Here is a 20,191-nt window from a genome sequence, read left to right as displayed (position 1 = left end):
GAACTATTGCAAACGAAATTTGGCATTTTCACTTTACACAAATCGGAGCAATAAAAGCTTTTTGCAAGAACGATTCGGATGAATGTTTCGACGATAGTAATTTTCAGCGACTTCAATCAGAACGCGCATTTTACGCTCATGAATTAATTGCAGGTTGCGCAGCTCCCCAATTTGGCTATCGGCGCTATCGCGCACGAATTACAGAAATTTCATCCGATATTAAATTGCCATTATCCGCAAAGTTGTTATCCGCTGTCAGGATCAATAATCTTTTTCTCGAAAATTATTGCGTGACGTGACTACCGATCGATCTCGATTTTGCTATAGCTTCTCGTTTTAACGAATGAATGGTCGACGAGCGGAGCAAATTTCCCTTGATCGAATTGTTAACCGTGAACAAACCTCTCTGATTTATCGAGTTCATATCTTTTCCCTCTCCTCCTTTGCATTATCGCGCACCTCTTTTTTAAATCCCAATTTTATTATTAATAAATTATTAATAATCATTAATAACATTATTATTTTACTTAATTCTTCTCTAGATCTTTGCCTAATCATTTCAGCGTAAAAGTGCTGATGGATTTTAAGTTACGAATAATTTTTTCCAAAATAAAAATTGAAGGTCGAAAGAGAGAATATGCCAATTATGTTAATTTTCCAAACAATTTATGTCATATTCTGCAGAAAAAAAATTATCTCAACAAAGTCGAAATATTTTCAATAAATTCTTTTTTTTAGAATATCATTTATATTAATTTGGTGTCTTATACACATGTGAAACACATGTGAAAGCAGAGTCGAATAAGCGAAGGTTTAATATCCGAACAACGCGCTTTATTTATCCCAATATTTTCTCGAAATATATAAATTAATAGCTATACAAATCGATAAACGTTCCTTGCGCGATCAGCGGTTCGCAATAAAGATTTTCTCTATTTACCCGTTTATAACGCAAATATTATACTCTAATATTGTCAGATAAAATAAATCGTTCTGCTGTTGGGACGACGTTATATACGCTCGCTATGGTCTTTTTACAGGTAAATAATAACAATACGGTACGCATGACGATATGAATACGTTCTTATCGCGTGTAATATTGTTGGTGACCTTAGGCCGAGGCTCGGAAAAAGGACAAACGGTGGGGATAACTACCAGTCAGTACGGTCCTTATCTTTGCGGGATTTCGACCTCGATTTCACGAGGTTATCACGGGTCAAGAGCGTGAGTGTGTCGGCTGGAAAGGCCATAGTCGAGACGGGGATGAGACCAGGTCGAAAATTGCAAGCGAGGGAATGTTTACGCGTCGCGATAAAAAAAATCGATAATCCCCGAAGTCTCGGCAGATTCGCGTTATCTCTAAGCGACGTCCTTCCACGCCGTCCTTCCACGCCTGGCGCATTAATAAACACGACAAATTGGCTGCAAAAAAATTGCTATTTTAAAAAATTTCTATTTTTCTTACTCGAATTTTAAGCCGAGAATACAACGCGAAGAGGTAAACGTTGCTCGAAATATTCTACATCCGTATCATTCCATTAAACGAACGATAGCGAGATCATTTAAAATTAAGAGCGTGGATATCGATACGCTAAATTATCGCAACTATTGACAGCCTTCAGAATACAATAACGGCCTGTTGAATAATTTCTGATTTTATTCGGCGGGATAGCGCTTGAAGCATTTATTTTAGTTCACGATATCGGATTTTTGTGCGGCCGTCGAGAAGAGTCGGGCAGCGAAACGTCACTCAGATACCTGTCGCGTTAATCGTCTAATAGCATCTCGTTAATATATCGTCACGACAAAACTCGATCAAGAGACACAAGAAAGCTGCAAATAATTTGACCCTCTTCGTATTTTATTATATAGAACCGATAATTTCTGCATGTTGTTAGATATCCATTTAACCTTTTTGAATTTGTCACTTGAGAAGCAATCAACCTTTTGGAGATACGTTAAAAAATCATATGTTATTATTCCTCGTCATCTATACGTCTATATATTCAAAGACGAAAAATCGCGTGAATTTTAGTCGTGTCTAATGCAAAAAACCAGACGATATGAAAAGTGCAACAGGAGATGCCTGATAGTCGTCATTGTGCGCTACGCGCAATTTATAGTAACGAAAAAAAAAAAAAAAAAAAAAAAAAAACAAGAGACAGCTGCACGTTTTACAACCGCGAACGGTCGATACGTTGTACGTGGCTGTATATTTTCGGTCCACGGGCGGCAATTGCGCTATTACTATTTCCCCCCAAGGCATCGAGAGGTACATACATACAGTGTCGGTTACATACGTTTTATGATCGTCCCTGTACGTGTCCATGATCGTCGGTACATGTTTTACGTCGAGATTGTACGTGCTCAGGAGAAATTTCATTTTTCCGCAACCGGCCGAAACTTGCGGACGCAACGAAAAATTTCCGCGATACAATTTCGCGGCGGAATTAAATCAGTCGTCAGATACATCAGCCGTCATCGAGATATCACAAGGTATAATTCGCCGCGACCCGTGTTCTCCAACATTTTCCATCCCTTCGCCGATATATGTATTATTCAAAGGAACACGAGAGAAATTCGGTCAGTAAATATACGGTGATATGTCTGCCCTTAATATTGTAATATAGAGAAACGACGGGCCGAAATTTATCGCGAAACATTCATGGAGTCGCATCTCGATGACATATTATCTTTCGTATTATGGATTACCTTTCATGAATTTTTAATTTGACGTGCTCTCTCCACGAAACTTATCTCACTTCGAGAACAAGAAAATAAAGACTCAGAGATAAAAGAATAGCTTTCCCAGTTTTCCTATCGATCCTAAAATGATACGATCCTAAAACAAACGCGTACATCTGCTCATTTCGACGGCACCGAAAATGACAGCGCGCGATCAGCCGCAACGTCTGCTGACACAACGCTCTTTTCCAGGTCGCGATAAAATGCGAGACGCCGGTGGACCCGTACTCGTTCGTAGACGAGGAGATGTCGATGGGCGGCATAAGGACGGCGAGCAGTCCAGGCGGCGGCGGAGGCGGCAATCCCGAGAACATGACGTGTCCGGGCGGTGCCCAACCTGGGCTGGGTACACCCACGTCGACACCGCCCGGGGCGCCGCCCGGGCCACAACATCATCAGATGAATCTCGTGATGAACGGCGCCGCCGGCGTCAATCCCCAGCTGGCGCATCAGCCGAAGAAGCGGGGCCGCAAAAAAAAGTCGGAGATGATACTCACCCCCGAGGAGTAAGAGTCGTATATAAATATATATACTTAATCAATTATTACGTCAAAGATCGATTTTGCGATTTCATTTAAAATTAAATGCAACTTTCGAGAATATATAACGCGTGTGTCTTTTTCTCGTCTAATAAAAATTGTTCAAAATTTATAACCCAAGATAAAAATCGTTGTTGTTATTAATAAACGCGTTAACGAATCTCCGAAGAGAAACGAAGCTGAAAAAGGACCATGAACCGGCCACGAAGCTGCGACTCGATATAACCGGAGTTAGTTATATATTTGCGCACACATAGCTATGGTTAAAAATATCCGCTCTGCTAACAATGTCCGTCTGACCGGGCACCATGTTGCCGATTCGATAGGATCTTCAGTTACGCTTATTTTTATGTATGAAGTCGGCCAAAAAAAAAACTTAAAAATAGAAAAATCTCGCATATTAAGAACGTAACGCGATCAGATTCGCGCTGCCATTATAGAGATGTACGTTACGTAATAAGACGTTCGTTAACAAGTTAATTAAAGGCCATAAAAGGAAATCATTCGTACTTTCTTGTGACACGTTGTATACGTCATCATGTCCATTTAATTTAATGTATCGTAGCGATTAAACAAAGGCCATTATATACCGATGTAAATATTCTGCTTCGTCGGCATTTTTTTTTCAAGACTGCTCGTTGTGCTAGCAAGTTTATTATGTAATATTAAAAAAACAGCGTGTGCAAATACGTTAATTAATGTAATCTATGTTCTGCTGCAGAATTATGTTAATTCAACGCGTTTCATCCATAACATCTTAATTCGCATTAAAATACGCGTTTATTTGGTATATTAAAAGAATCGGTTCTGTGTATTATTTCACCGCTCGAGTCTATTTCTTTTACCTCTCTTTTAAAGACGTAACACAATCATAAATCATATCTATGGTCTCGCGAGAGATACGGGCTTATTCATCCGTGTATTATTCGCGTATTCACAATACGAATTCTCGGTCGGATACAAAACGTAACATTGCGTTACGGTGTCACGAATCGAAACATTGTAGTTGAGTCCGAGGCCGCCGCGTCGGCTCGACAAAAAGCAGACATATGGAAAAAGTCCCCTGCCGATCGAGAAAAATAGTTGCACGCCTTTCGCGCTGAATCGTATGACGCAACATAAAGGAATCCAGCCGTATTATTAAGGCCCTCTATGTATTCGTTCTCTATTTTTTTTCTCAGAGCGGAGCTTGCGGAGGCCAAGAAACGCGCGAAGACGTACAAAGAGAGGAAGAAGCACGACAGGTTCGACGGTATGCCGGAAGAGGAAGTGAGCAAGCGCGTTCTACCGGATCATCTCGCCAACAACCTTGACATTATTATAGTAAGTCTGTATAATTATTCCATAATTATTCCGTGTTAGTATTCGGCAAATAAGCACTACGATCTTGAAGTTTTATATATACTCTCGCTTTTATTTATCATATTTCAATATTGCATCATCGCGTCGTGCAAATTTCCGGGAACATTATGTATAACCGCGGCTATAACTTTACGTCAAAAGGTGCTTCAGGCAGCGAGAGAGTAAACAATAATCGCGCGCAGAAAATATGAGAATAGTGTCACTTGCGATAGAAATAGATCATCCCTCTAATGTCGATAAATTAAAATATACCCGTAGCGTCCTTGCGAAAAGTGTTCCGCGTGGATAATAAACGAGAATTTACTCGCCCGATGATCGACTCGCGAAATATAGACGACATTTCAATTCCGCGACTCGTCCGCCATGAACAATTCATTAATACACGCGTCGTATACATATATATATATATAACTGCTAACAACAATAAAAGCGTCAATTTCGCATGGGGCGCGTGTACACGCGCGACGCGCGTAATTTATAGCCCCCCGCGCATATATCGCGGACCGGCGTGCGTGTCATTTGTAATACCGCATTACCAATGTGCCGCGACGTCGTTCTTGATCGAATGACGGCAATTAATCAGACGTGCGCGTGCGGCCCGGTTCGCGAATCCATCTTGAAGCCGAAAATGCGAGGATTCTCTGCACGCGGCAACGACAAATGGCAATCGCCGCCTCCGCAACAGCCGGCCTATAATCGCTTTAATGATCCGTGCGCGATTCGGTTATCACGCGAAACGCCGGTCATTCCGTTTCGTGAGTCGAGGAAGAGAGAAACTAGTGGACCAGAGTGGGCCAGTTTCACAGATGTCGGTTAACTTGATCGAGTCTTTTGTAGAATTGAAACTAAAAGGAAGAATGGAAAGAGAGAGAGAAAACTTGGGTGTTAAACTTTTAATTGAATAGTTGGTGAAATCAATAATGAGTTGGCTACTAATGATCTAATGATATATTGTACTTTCAGGAGAGGAAAATGATGGTAAGAGTTTACTTTTGTAAAATGAAAAATATTGTCGCGATTAAAACAAGTTGAAATCTTAACAAATCTGCTGGATTCGTTTCGCTGAAAGTCGTTCGACACTGAAAGCGGACTGGAATCCAAAAACAATTTCGGACGATTCCACGCTATATATATATGTCATTTTCGTCAACGCGCGTCATCTTTATTGAATGCAAACGAGAGAATGGGAATTACGTTCTCGTTACAAACGCGACGACCCGCCACGCGTTGATCGATCACCCGATATCGGTGTAAACGGGTATAAACAGTTTAACGGGTGAGCATCACAGTCATTACGAGTGATTGTTATAATCCGATATATGGTCGTCGTTATCAAAATTGGGGTGACTTAAATGAGAACGGAACCGAGAGGCTCGTGACGATTTCGGTATTTTAATCGCGCGTGGAAACGTCCCGCCAACGCGGCTTGATTTATATTCCCCCTCGGTCCTTTTTAAGATAATGGAATTATCTTATTTTTGGGTAACGCGCGCACCATTATATAGTATTACACTGACTAAAAGCACCATTAAGGTAATTTATCAATTAATTTACAACACAAACGCGCCGCTAAAAATTAAATTTTTACAATGGAAATATATGTGTGTTGTACATTTACACAGTCATACAGCACAAAACGCATAAATTCCAAAGCTTGCACTAAAAATCCTTATTAATTCCTCGAGTTAATTCGTTATTTCGTTACAAGTATACAATATAAATTCACATTCTCGAGATTTCCATCGTTCCACGAAACTTTGCCAAGAAGAGGCAAGAAAAAAAACCCCCTGACACACACAAAAGTCACTTTCGCACTCTCTTTCCGCGCGAAGAAAGTCTCGACTTTCGCGAGGGCGCGTTATTTATCGCAAAATAAGGCACGAACGCCGTCGGCCATTTTCATCGGGGGAGTCTGTTAACGCTCTCTCCACGGTCCATATTCATATATTACCCGAAACGAGTTGTCACCGTGGTCGATCATCCGTCAAGCGGTGTAAACGCTTTAACGGGCCGTGGGCAATTCGGTTATTACGCCCGACGTTGTAATCGAACGCAGCGGGACACTGTTCGCTGCTCCCCATAGAATGCACCCCCTGGTGCACCCCCAGCGCGACCACCCCCCTGCCTGCTTTTGCCTCGTCCCCTCAATTCTCTATCCGTCTCTCCCCTTCCCGCCCCTCTTTCCGCATTTCCCCGGCACCGTTCCTACGTGAGCGACGCGCGTTGTTTTCAATCGGTGACAATTCCACACCCTTCCTCACGTTCAACCACCACCTCGTGGCCACCCCCGCCCGTCATTTTATCCTCGTTTATCCCGGCCGCCATTCGGTGCCGGCCGAGCGGCTAACGCATTGGCGTTAACGCGCTAATGCGATACGTACTTTATGTCGACGGTGGGCTACGGGGGATGGGGATGGAGGGACACGTACACATACGCGGCGGTGTGCAGCAGGAGGAAGAGGAAGAGGAGGAGGAGGATTCGCTCATATGCGACTAACAATATAACGCGATTTTGACGACGCGATATACGTCGGTCGTGTGTCGTTGCTTTCTCTCTATCTCTCTCTCTCTCTCTCTCTCTCTCTCTCTCTCTCTCTCTCGCTTATTTGGAATCGAAGGTGCGATCGAGAAATGCATTATCCGAATCGCAGAGATACGCGGAGATTCCTCAATAGGCGCGTAAAGCATTCGCGCCTCATGCTTCAGAGAGAGATCTCTATTAAACAGCTGAAAAACAAGTCATTTAGCTCTCGAATTTTTTACGAAAGGATAAAATTTACATTCATAAAAATTGGACATCATTTCCTATTTCTCGCCGCATTATTAATGCATTATTATAACGTGTGTGTGTGTGTGTGTGTGTGTGTGTCGATTATCTCAATTAATTAATAATTTTCGTAGAGAGAGAAACCGCGAAATAAGACGGAAAGACGGGATTCTCAAAATTCCCAGGTACTACGAATTTAGAATGAAGAAATTCTCGCAATATTCTCATCATTTCGATCTTCATTCAACTACCTTTAACAAGCGTGCTGTTTCACAAGGTATTATTCATAACGACATCCCCCGGGGGCCGCGCATTTTCAATGCAACGCTAAAACGGAGGCGAGAGAATACAGGAGAGCCGCCGAAGAATTCAAACTAATCAGGCGCCGATCCCTTCTCGTACACTTCGCGGACGCGTCGCGGTTTCTTAATGGAACCCACACAAATGCGCACGAACGCACGCTTCTATATACGTCCTACGGAACGTGCACTTTGTCATGCAATTATCTCGACGAGTGTACGGGGCCGTTTCGTTGCACGGTGAATGTTAATCCCTATTTACGCGAGGACGTCTACGCTAGGACGAGACGTGGCTTAGGCGCGAGAGATAAACGTCGATAAGTTACGACACGAGATTCTTCTCACCCTGTCCCCTTCTCCCTCCCCCCGCGCGCACCTTGCACTTGCGAAAAGGTCAGTTGCGAGAGTGCATCGGAGACGAGGAGGAACAAGAGGAGGCTTTAATAGCGAGCGAGATGCGCGTCTAATGGTGCTCGCGCGACCGCGCGCATAACGTATCCTTGGACTTTGTCGTTATTAATTACCTAACCGGCGGAGCGAGGAGCGAAGATAATGCGGTTGTGCAACAGGTACCAACGCCGCACCTGCGCCTCCTCCTCCATCTCTTTCTCTTCTCCTCCTTCCCTCCCCCTTCCCGCTTCGCCGTTGCATAATCGCGAGTAAGAAGCGCGCACGTAAAGTCGCGAAACGGGGAAAGAAATCGATCCTCTCTCTCTTTTTTCTTTCTTTTCTTTCTCTCGCTCTCTCTCTCGATTTAACAATATAGCGCGAGGAAGTGCAGCGTACCATCGCGCACGTGATTAGGTTTAATTAATGGTTTTCGCGAAAAATGTGAAAGACGATACTCGTTTACTCGAAAAAAAAATGTAAATTAGCTAAGCATAAACGAGGAGAGGAGGATTAGTAAGTAAAGCGACTACTAATATTATTATTTAACAAAATCACAAGCAGAGAGAGAGAGAGAGTATATAATCAAAATAAAAAAGGCAATATAATTTTCTAGTTATATTATTAGTTATTATAAAATCATGTTAAAAAGAGATGAAATATTCATTATGTATTCAGAGAATCCGTTGAAAAATAAAAATTGTTAATTTCAACATCGAAAAATCATCGCGCTGTTCCATTTAACCAAGGGTTTCAATTATCCCATTTTTGATTTTGAAAAAGCACTCATTGTTCCAATGCAATCTGCTGATGCGGCTACATTCATAGGAAATCGAGTAAAATTGAAAAAAAGATTGAAAGTGCACACAGAGAGAGACGTTAGACGAGCTCTCTCTCTTAAAGCGAAATTGAACGGGAGGCGAAAATTTTATTTAATCCTGGCCATTGTCATTCATTATTCGATGAATGAGAAGCGCGCATTAGAAATATGTTAGTTTAATTACGTTTAATATTTTTGCACAATTTTCAATGTGAGAAACGCCAAAGCATCCGACAGCGGCTCGAAGCTCTCGCGAAACAGGACTTGTTTTGACAATTTGCAATTTCGCATTTTGCAGATTAAAAATGTTGCATTGAAGTACGCATTGCTCTCGTAATAACGGAATTAATTTCGTCGTATATGATATGGATACATGCAATTTCTCGTCGAGCGTATCTTTTTAGGAAGCTTTTGGAGTTAAATTAAACATTATGCACATATCGCGAACGTTCAAACTATATATATGTATTTCCATAATATATGTTTCATTTAATTGTTATACATTTATATATTTATGATTACGATATGATCGAACGCAAACTCGAGTCGAGTTAAAAATATCTCTTTTCAAAGAAGAATGCGTCTGAACTTTGTAAACTTTTGCTCATCAAAATTCCTTCGTCAATTTCAAGCTATCCGTGCATAATTTTTATATTATATTTATAAATGGTTAGTCATGTTTATGTGTAGTTAATTACGATACGGTCTGCCTTAATTAAAACATACGGATTTTACAATCGATTCCCCGTTTACACGTGCCTCTTTTATCGCGTGCTAGACAAGAAAAATATCGAAAAATAAAGTGAATGCTTTTCTCTCTAAAGTCTCGACTTAGCTTTTATAATCGGTAGAAAGCGAAATTAATTACATCGACAGCGACGCGTGACGTGAATGACTCGTCTCTCCCGGACGAGGTTTTTTTCTCTCCAGAGTCTAGAAAAACTCGATGAAAACTCGAGGATGCAGAGACAATAACTTTGCCGTTTCGAAGTACGGAAATAAGTCTGGGAATAAAAGTAATAATTTCTAAGAGATCGACACGAAGAGTTTTCAGAGAAAGAAGAACAAAGTGATGTGGACTTAAGAATACCTTTCTACATTTTTTGTATCACGATTATGGCTAATTAAAATAACGATGATTTAATCATGCCTGTGCTAATGCAAACATATTCGCGATTTGATTAGATAATATTTCAATTGCGAATTATGTAAGATAAAAATCTAGAACACACAAATAAAAATTTCTAATAAATTTCTCGTTTTATTTTACAGATTGGTATCAACCCCGGATTATTCGCGGCATATAAGGGACATCACTACGCTGGACCTGGCAATCATTTCTGTGAGTAATATATGTTTATCTACATATTAGCTTTTATATTTACATGCCCATTTTCAAAAATCAAAAAGTTAAATCGTGATAATAAAATAAAAAATTACCTTAAATGGTGATAATAATATTAATTAATAAAATAGTTAAAAATATTAAAAAAGTTCTACATTTTATTAATATTATTAATATTTTTGAGAATTTATTATTATAACTAATTTACCTAATTTAATTATCAAGCTCACACTTCGAATGAGCAGCAAAATAAACTAAAGAAAATTAAAGAAAGAAAGTGCTTCGCGATGAAAATTATGAGCTGTGAAGTCATAATAATAAGTGAAAGGCAAGCGTATAAAAGAAAGAGTCTCTCGTAGCCATTGATAGTAACCACCACTTGGGCGTAAATTCGCAATTCGAATTCCGAACATCTGTATAAACGAGCGATCAATGTGTTCGACAATCATGGCGCTAACGATCCCACACCATTACCATAGCCTTGCAAGCGAGCCTCGCCTTTGCGTCTCGAAGTTTCCGCATAAAATTGCATAACGTTATACTCGCTCGGAGAAAATCAAGTGCGCTTCGCGCGCGCGCGCCTCGTCTTAGACGCGTTTCGTAAAGAGTAATTATCAAGTCAACGAGAAAATCAGAGTCAGTGAGGAAAAAAGGGTGAGATACAAGGGAGAAGACTGCCGCAGGAACGATTATCATTCACGTAAAGAGCTCCGAAAAAGAACTGGGACGAATTAATTTTCTATGAGAAGAAATATGTCATCGATGCATCGACTTCGGATAGTTGATTTTTACGTTGATTAAAAAAATGCACAATCTGAATTTTGATAAATGTTAACCTAGGATTCGTAGTTAAAACTAAAACGCGCCCCCGACGAGTACGGTGGAAAATTCGCGGATCCGGGAAAAACCCTCCCGTCGAGAGTCTCTCGCGACCCCTATGATCCGTTCCAGCCCTCATCTCGCGCTTTTTTTCTGCACCGGGAAACACCCGGGATCTGAAATCGCGAAGCCTGCATCGATGAGCACACAACGAGAGCCGCTGCAACGCGCATAAATCACTCGCACGGCATGGACTGTAAAATCTACAGTTTTAATACAGCACAACCCTCACGTATACATATACCGTGTATTTATTTTCTTTTTGCGCTGCTTGTAACATCGATTAATACATTTTAATTTGATTTATATGCGGCGTGTATAATAGACATTATAAAAATCTTCATCAATTTCAGATTAAAAACTCGCCCCCGGGAGAAATATGCCGAAATAATTGCGTCCTTTGTGTTGCATCCCTTCGCATGGCTTAACAATTTTTCTATCAAAAATAGGGGAAAACTAATTCGACATATATATAAAAGAAAAATTTATATTTATAAAAAATTCAGAAAATAAATCTTAATATAAATGATGTATCAATAGAAACTTGTGTGTTTAACATATGTCGGTATATATAAAATAGAAAGGTAATAATTGACTCGTTAATCAAAGGAATAATTATTTCTCGCGAGAAATATCGCGCTCCGGATAAAATGCGGTTTCTGCGCGTTTCTTGGATTCGTGCTCGGCTTGACGAACCGGACAACGGAATAACGATTACGCCCGGTTATCTTGGATGCAACTGCCGAAGCGCACGCACGGCAAGCACGTGCGTATTAATGCGCCCCCATGCACCGGCGACGTATCGCTGCCGGTAGTCCTCCCTCACCCGCCCCCGATTTACGTGTATCCGCACGAGTTCGCGCGCTTATCAGCGGTGGGTGCGCTGTACGCATACAACATGCTTAATGTAATGTAGCGTAATATATAATACAAACCCGCGGCTACCTGCAGGTTTACGCGCCCGATTATTGCACTGCCGTAATAGCCGTAAGCGTTTACTTTCGTCCGCGAGTGTATCGCGATCAAATATTTGCATCCGTACCAACGTAATGACAATATATATAAGATATCGGGCACGCACGTGTAAGTGAATGTACGTAAGGCATGGTTTAACTATTAACGCGTTATTAATCGCAAGTGTAATAACTATAACCAGACGCTGTATTATTTATGACGGCAAAGAAGAAACACCAGAAGAACGTAAATAGAGATGGTCCTTACATTATGTATGTCGCGCAACGCACTACTATAAAATCTCTACCTCTAATTCGAAGGTTTACGAAACTATGTACTGTGTGGCTCGAGTCAACTTCGTTACCTTTTAACGCTTCAAACACGCTAATAATATCAAGGCATTTTTTTTTAAATCCCATCTCTTTCGTCAAAGCGGCGCAAAATTGTGCCGACCTTCCTAAATAGATTCCCCCCGAAATTGTTTTGATTTTCCCGGCGTGTTTCGCGATTTTACCAGATTTCCTCGGACTTTTTTAACAACGCCCAGAAATGAAATAAACGCGCATGCGATTGCTTCGACTCGCACGGCATATATATTCACGCGCGTTTACGTCCGCCATCCTTATGCACGCAATTTCCAATGCGTGCACCGACGCGGCGCACGCGCGACCATCCCCGTGCGGGCTTTAAATAAACAATTTTCGCGCTAACGTCCTGGCCGATGCCTATTACCACCTACGCATGCCTCCTGCGGCAGCTGTATTATGAAACATTGCATATAGGATGTTCGAAAACTAACGCTGTTTCCCTCCATCTAAGAAACTCCCGTCTATTCGAAGCAGATGTTTTTCTCGAAAATTTTTACGGAAAAAAATCATTTATTTTTTCATAATTTTATATTAAAGTCATATTAAATTATTTCTATATAAAATTAACCAAATAATTCATTGCATTTTCGACTCATGATTATGATGAATAATTTACGCATCTATATATTTGATGAGGAAAGTTTCTTCCTTCACCTTGCAAGTTGATCATAGATCCCCCTAACGAAAAAAAGCGGTTTCGAGACACCCGGTAGATACACACAACCTCTGCTTGCAAGTGTCATGGATACATACGCGAGCGACATATATACATGTATATATATATATATATATATATATATGTATATATATATATATACACACACACACACACACACACACACACACACACACACATATGTGTACATATACGTATATACACACATACGCTACGGTGAAGTTAGGTGCACGCCGCTGGATTTTCCAGGGTTTTCCCAGGGTTGCGGTAGAGCGTTGAACCGGGTGGAGGGTGGTCGACGTGTAAGGTTGGAAGGGAGAACAGCAGCGAGTGAGTGGATGGTGGTGGGCGAGAAGGACGAGGAGATGGAGGCGGCTTGGGAAAGGAGGGATAGAGAGAGAGATAGAGGGTGAGAGATGCAGAGGGTGAGAAAGAGAGAGAAAGAGAGAGGTAGTGCGCGGCGAGGGAAGGAGAAACTATAATGAGTGGTGCGCGTGAGGGAGAACGGAATAAAAAGAAGGGTAGGAGGTGGTAGGGTTGGCAAGAAGGGCGGCTGGGCGGAACGGGGGAAAAAGCAGGGTTGGTACAGGGGTAAAAAGGTTGGAAGCTGTGGCAACTGGCGGCGGCGGCAGGGGGTGGAAGAGAGAGAGAGAGGGAGGGAGGAAACTCTCTGCTCGCTACGAACAGCGGTGGAGGGAAAGGCAGGGGTGGATCGAGCACGACGGGTCAATTTGAGTATTCGGGGGAGCATGGGGATGAGAGAGGGTGGTGGCGGACGCATGGTCCAGGGGCCTAAAGGCAGTAAACGTCGAAAAATCCGACCGCGTTCGGGCCGTTCGATGGCTCGGAAGAGGGTCGAAGCCGCGATCGACCATTATACAACGCGCGAATCGAGTATCGCGCGTCGTGCATCGGTGGTGCGCGCATTGTAACGTCGAGAGACCGCACCGGGGATATAGGGGCGAAACACACGCAGAAAGGGAGAAAGAGAGAGAGAAAGAGAGAGAGAGATACGCGGCTCTTTTCCGTAATTTCGGGGTGAGCCGGTAGGGTCGATTAACGGGGCCGTGATTCACCCGTTAGATCGGTAAGGAGGAAGTTCGTTCGTTCGTTTGCTCGCTCGCTCGCTCGCGCGTCCGAGATCTCGATCTCTGTTTTCTTATCCCCGTAGTGGAGTTCGCGAGATAAGTGTTTCATCTTGTTGATGTTCGTGGTGATTTCTCGCCGGAGAAGCTGGAAACTCTTTCTCGAGTGAAAATTTTAAAATGATTTCATCATTTCTGTGAAATCCGTCCAACAAATCGTACAACCTTCGCGGAGTGTATAATGCAATAACTCGCCACGGATGTATAACGCGATCACAAGATTTTGGAAGAAATGATAAACATGTGAGAGAGAAGTATATTTATATATATACCTGTCTTGCGCGGAAAGATATGCTTAAAATCTATCCCGTGTGACGTAAATCCGTTTAATGATAGAGAGATTGAATTACATATTTGAATGTGAAATTGGCCAAAACGGTATTGATTTATAAATTATATAATTAGTTAAATTATAATTTATACATGTATATATATGTAAAGTCTAGCAAGGTACACGTATCATAATTGTTCGTTTTAATTCTCATATATATATATATATATATGTATATAATAACGAGTTCATTCACATTTCTACTCTCACTAATTTCCGTCTTTTTTAATTTTATCATTTCTTAATACATATTCTTAATATATCACTATGATATATATTAGGCGTAAATTAGTTCTGCGGCATTCAAATTCAAATGCACTCGGCTCATTACATGGCGAACCTGTTACACGCATTTGTCCGGTTCAACAGTATGCTGTATTTTACAATGTGTTATAATCATGTTACCGCAATGTTACTGCAGATAACGCATCGTGAAATGTCCCATCCGCAGATCCATAATATTATCTACTTATAATGTATCAAATGTCTCAGGATAATAGTATTTCCTGTTCCTAATTACAGTTTCTATGATGAAATTTAGAAAATCTTTTTCTTGGCAAAAATTTGAAAGACTTGAGGCACATTAAATATGCCATTAGTTCTCGAATCAAATTTGTGTTAGGATAAAGTTTGCTTAAGGTTAAGTAAAAAGTTTTATTGTCATAAAAACTTAAGACTTTCTAATTTGCAATGTTAAATAACTTCCTTATTAGATCCTTCCTTTAAAGAGAATACGCATTCACTCTGGCTCTCTAAATTAATAAATTCGATATACTGCGCTTAAAAGCGAATTGCAATATATATTTTTCATAGATAAATCGTGTATAAAAACAAGATCGAATTTCACGCATATGTGAAAATTTCCTTTTTCATTCACTATATCTTCATTCACATTTAAGAATTAAATTAGAAACGCTAACGCGAAATTACTTGGAACATTATATTCATAGGATTTCGATTAAGATTTTGTCCCGGAATCGTGCATATTTGATTGAATGTAATCCGCGAAAGACATCCCGGCAAAGTTTCGAACTTCCCTCTCGCGAACTCGAGAACATCTGAAAACGGGTTAAGGGTCGGAAGTTTCGCGCCGCCGCTCGCCGCGCGCGCAGTTTATATCCTCCGGAATGTTGAGGGAAAAAGTTTCTCCGGCACACGGACGCAACTAGTTTGAAGATTTTCCCGCCGGCGACGACTCGATTTCGCGGAATTGCCAAACGCCTTGCGACGCCCCGGTTATCATTTTGAGAAGCTTTCCGCTGGTTGTGACACTGCGTAATCCAGAATTTTGCCTAAATTGCTTCAATTCTAGCAATAAATTAAGAGAGTTACGCGTACGATTTTTTTTCACGGTCGTGAGAGAAAGCAAACGCACAAGTCGACGAAAACATTTTAATTAACGACAATAAATTCACAATTAAATTAAATTTAAACAGATAAAAACGATGAAATTGATGAAAAAAAAAAACAATATAGTATTATTATTATAAATTCACTATTAATTAATATAAGTGATATAAATCGTGTATTAATGAAAAGATAGATTGCAATCGTAGACGAAATGAATTAAAATTTACTTTTTTTTAAGCTCAGCATCTGTATGTTATCTTGATTAATATCAAAACATATATATATTTCACGATATGTATTTCGAATTATGCTCCTCGTCCAGCTTCCCGATGCTGAATCATGACACTTGCGAGGTTGTATCTAAGATTGCGTCCCGAAAGCGCGTCGAGAAAGAGGAAAAACTTTTTCTCTCACAATCGATTGTGCGACCCAATCTAGCGGGAAACTTTTTCACACAATGCAAAATATGCACGAGTAATTTCCCGAATATCTCATCTTCGCAAACATTTTCGACGCATTGTTGATTTTTCGCGGCTTCTGCGCATGGTCGATTATTTCTGCGCGATTTATAAAAAAAAAAAAAAAAAAAAATCAGCGAATGGGAAAACCGAAACCAGACGCGTTCCGGAAGATTTCGCTTTTATCGCGCGCAAATATTTCTTCGCCGTTGACGGACGTCGAACGCACACGCGACATGCTCTCGTAGGGCAGTATATTCGGTCGATGACCCACTTCGCGCGCGAAGTTACTCGGACGGTACCAAAATTGGACTTGATTGATCGACTTTATTATTTAGCCCTGTCAACCGCATTCTGCAGCTGGAATTTAAATCGCGCTAAAATCAGAGACGACTATCGTCATCCGTGATCGCTGTTATAAATATCTTAATTTATAACGAATACACATTACAAAGTTTAAATGAATACGAGAATTAAATATTAAAAATGCATATATCAATTTCGAGCCTAACCGAGTTAACCTTCTTTAAAATAATATTATTTAGAAATTTCAATATTTTATCCACATATAATGGTTTAATAAAATTAAATTCCCAGAATATATATAATTTACTTTTCAAAAAATTGATATATAAACATAAAATTGATAATAAAAATGTGTGCTTAAATCCTTAAATTAATAATAATTTCCTTCAAATCTTGGCACGAAAAATTTTCTTATAATCTTTTATTTTAACACACATATATATATTAAACTACGTTTTTCTTTATTTAACGTCTGATAATTCTTCACTGTTATTATGCTGTAAAACGAGCTAATAATAAAACTCATCTATTATGTAATAATTATTTTTAAATCACCGAAAAACATCTCTCCAACATGCATCGTTAAATTTTTCAACAAATCGTTGTCGAAAACGGTGTCGAAAAGGAAAAGACATAATGTACCGCAAAGTACGGTTTCGTGACGAATCGCGGCAAAACTTCGTTTTGTTGGTCTATCGAAGGTTTCTCTCTCTCTCTCTCTCTCTCTCTCCGCGGAGGAAAAACTTTTTCTCGGCCAAAGAGAGGTACCTCGTCTTGTCGATCCGGGGGACAGCGGCTGTTCGCGACACGATACGGCACTCGGGGGCACTCGGTCGCCGACCTAATTCGTCGCCGTCGGCGAGAAGAAAGAGCGAGAGAGATGCTTTTTCGTACGTTGCGCGAAAGTTGAACGTGACCGGCGAAACTTTTCGTGGTCGTGCCAAGCAGAGTCTCCGCGACGCGACGCGACGTACACAAACGCGCAGCTCAGCTCCGGACCGACCGACCGACCACCCTCGATGGCGACCTCGACCCCCTGTTCAACTTGTTGTAAGAGACCCTCGGAGAGTTGGCCGTGCGCCGCGACCGACCTAACGAGGGTAACTAGCCGGCGTTATCGAGGGAAATATTGGTCGGGCGCGAATCGCCCGCGACAGCTGCGCGAAATCGCAGGGACTCTCTTCGAGGACAAAGTCGTGTCCTTATTACTTTGACGAAATTATTTCAGAGACCCCGAAATTTCCTATGTTAATTATAAATCGATACAGAGATACATAAATCTACGAAAATAGTTTCACTTTTATTAATATACAATATGTTTCTTCTAACAGATATAAGTCTGAAAAAATATTTCCCCTTCAACAAGATAATTTTTTAAATATTATATCCTCTCATTATAGAATATGATTTTTCTATAAATATATTGGATGATTGCAAAAGTTCGTGCCCGATTTGCATAGATGGTGGTAATAACTTCAAATCGGGCACGAACTTTTGCAATCATCCAATATATATATATATATATTTAAAAAATTGCTTATAAATTATTTTATATATAGAAAATTTATAAGTAATTTTTTAAATAACGCGCGAAAGTTTTCTATTATCACAAAAATATACGTTGCATAATACGTCGGAAATCATTGAATCAAATATGTGTTTAATAAAATGTTAAAACAAATGTAAAAAATAATGGCTAATTGCATAATTTGCGAGTTTTTAAATTTATTTAATTTGTATTAAATCTATATTCTAAAAAGAGAAGATAAAAACGTAATGTATTATGAATATCTCCGGAGGCGAATTATACTTGTATAGCACGTACGCACAATATATCTAAGGAAAATTGTGCACGTTTAAGCGCAAGATACGCAGAATTATATCCCTCCTGACAACGTTTATCAATGTTTCACGAATCGTACGTATCATAGCGTAGAACAACATATGGGGTGCATGGGGTGCGCATTCTCTTTCAAATCGTATTTTTATTCTTTTTTTTATAGCGATGTTTCGGGAAATAAAAGTTTCGAGTCTCGAATTCGCGTCCATATCAATTCGGGGGAGTGTTTTCACACAAATATAAAACATTTTACTTTTTTATCGCTTTCGACCGATCCAGATTGTCGTGTGGTTATTTTATAACCGCCGTGTATATATACACACACGCGGCAATCCTTTACCCACGCTGGTCGGCGCGCCGGTTCGATAGTTCACGGCACTCGGTCGAAGTTTTCTATCGGAGAAACTTTTTTCCTATAGAGAAGAGCGTTCTTAAGGGGTCATGACATCGCTCGGAGAGCTTTCGCACCGAGATTATCCTCCCCGCCGTCTATCGATAATCGATTATGCGAGCCGATGGTCGCACGTGAAAACCTTAAGGCTGATGTTACACGTGAAGCATAACGGGAAATTGTGCCCTCTTGTTGTTGTTGTTGTTGTTATGTGTTGTTTTGGAACGACATTAGATAATAACGACCCATATAATGGATGATACTTCTGCAATATCTTATTTGAGAGTTCTTCTCGCGTTTTTTTTCTTCGTTACTTTGTTTTATATTTCGATAATTATACGATAGAAAGTTTAATCGATCGATCGATTCTATTTTTTTTTCACGTGTATAATGGTATATAAGAAGGAAAACAAAAATCTAATGTTTCGTTCCAATTATGCACGATTCTTGAATCTTTTAATATTTTACACATGTCGCTTCTCGTGTTACATCAGCCACGAGATTTATTATGAGAAAGATTTTATCATATTCTGCGAATAATTCCTTCGTATCTTATCATAATCGTAATGAAATTTTCCGGATAATTCAATTCCGTTTCGCGATACGTTTCTAATCTAATTAAGGTGCATATAATGTCAAATTTTATAAGAGACAAATATAATTTACATAGATATTTTTTTCTTAATTTTGACAAACGAGATTTAATGGAGGAAGCATTATTTTGTCGAAGTAAAGATTATTATCCGAAAAATAAAATCCGCGAAGAATAAAGTTTTCGTTGCGTTACATTCACTCTGCTGCCCAAATTAACAGATAACAAGTTAGAGACAAACAAAAAGAAAACATATTCGATTCGAGGACAAGCAGTATATTTCGATAATTCAACGTTTCTAATCGATAAGTCACGTTCCACTTGCGCGAGCGTATCGAGACGCTTCGGTAATTTCAATATTCCCAAGCGCGATGATAAATCTTTCCGCGGCGCGTAATTGCCGGACAATATAAAACGTATACGCCGACGGTGAATTAAATCGTAAGTGGAAAGTAGTTAAGGTCCGCCGTCGCCCCGGCACAGACAGTGGATGAAGTGATTATTGTCGGAATGCGGTCAGGCGGGTAGGTACACGGAGAATGAGTACTCGCGGGTACACTTCGTTTCCCGTGTTTTCTTTCTCTGCGATTCGGGTAATTTATCGTCGTAACTGCAAAGAGAGAGAGGAGAGTAAACC

General features: G+C 40.3%; 2 protein-coding genes across 3 annotated transcripts in view; one reads left to right on the top strand and one right to left on the bottom strand.

Annotated features, from left to right (window-relative positions):
- Dnmt3 (DNA methyltransferase 3) overlaps positions 1-20,191 on the bottom strand; it is a 140,809-nt gene that overhangs the window by 93,291 nt on the left and 27,327 nt on the right. The window lies entirely within an intron of this gene.
- Tdg (Thymine DNA glycosylase) overlaps positions 1-20,191 on the top strand; it is a 111,266-nt gene that overhangs the window by 70,500 nt on the left and 20,575 nt on the right. For both annotated transcript variants that reach the window (XM_083043667.1, XM_083043669.1), the window contains 3 exons: positions 2,938-3,251; positions 4,466-4,607; positions 10,192-10,261. In XM_083043667.1, the coding sequence (XP_082899793.1) occupies positions 2,938-3,251; positions 4,466-4,607; positions 10,192-10,261 (526 nt within the window). The remainder of the gene's footprint in view (positions 1-2,937; positions 3,252-4,465; positions 4,608-10,191; positions 10,262-20,191) is intronic.

This window comes from Prenolepis imparis, unplaced genomic scaffold, assembly GCF_030444845.1.
Source record: "Prenolepis imparis isolate NDT839.2.m4 unplaced genomic scaffold, iyPreImpa1.0 SCAF_8, whole genome shotgun sequence".
NCBI classification, from domain to species: Eukaryota; Metazoa; Arthropoda; class Insecta; order Hymenoptera; family Formicidae; genus Prenolepis; species Prenolepis imparis.
Note: the sequence above shows the minus strand (reverse complement) of the source record. Positions and strands in the feature narration are given on the sequence as shown.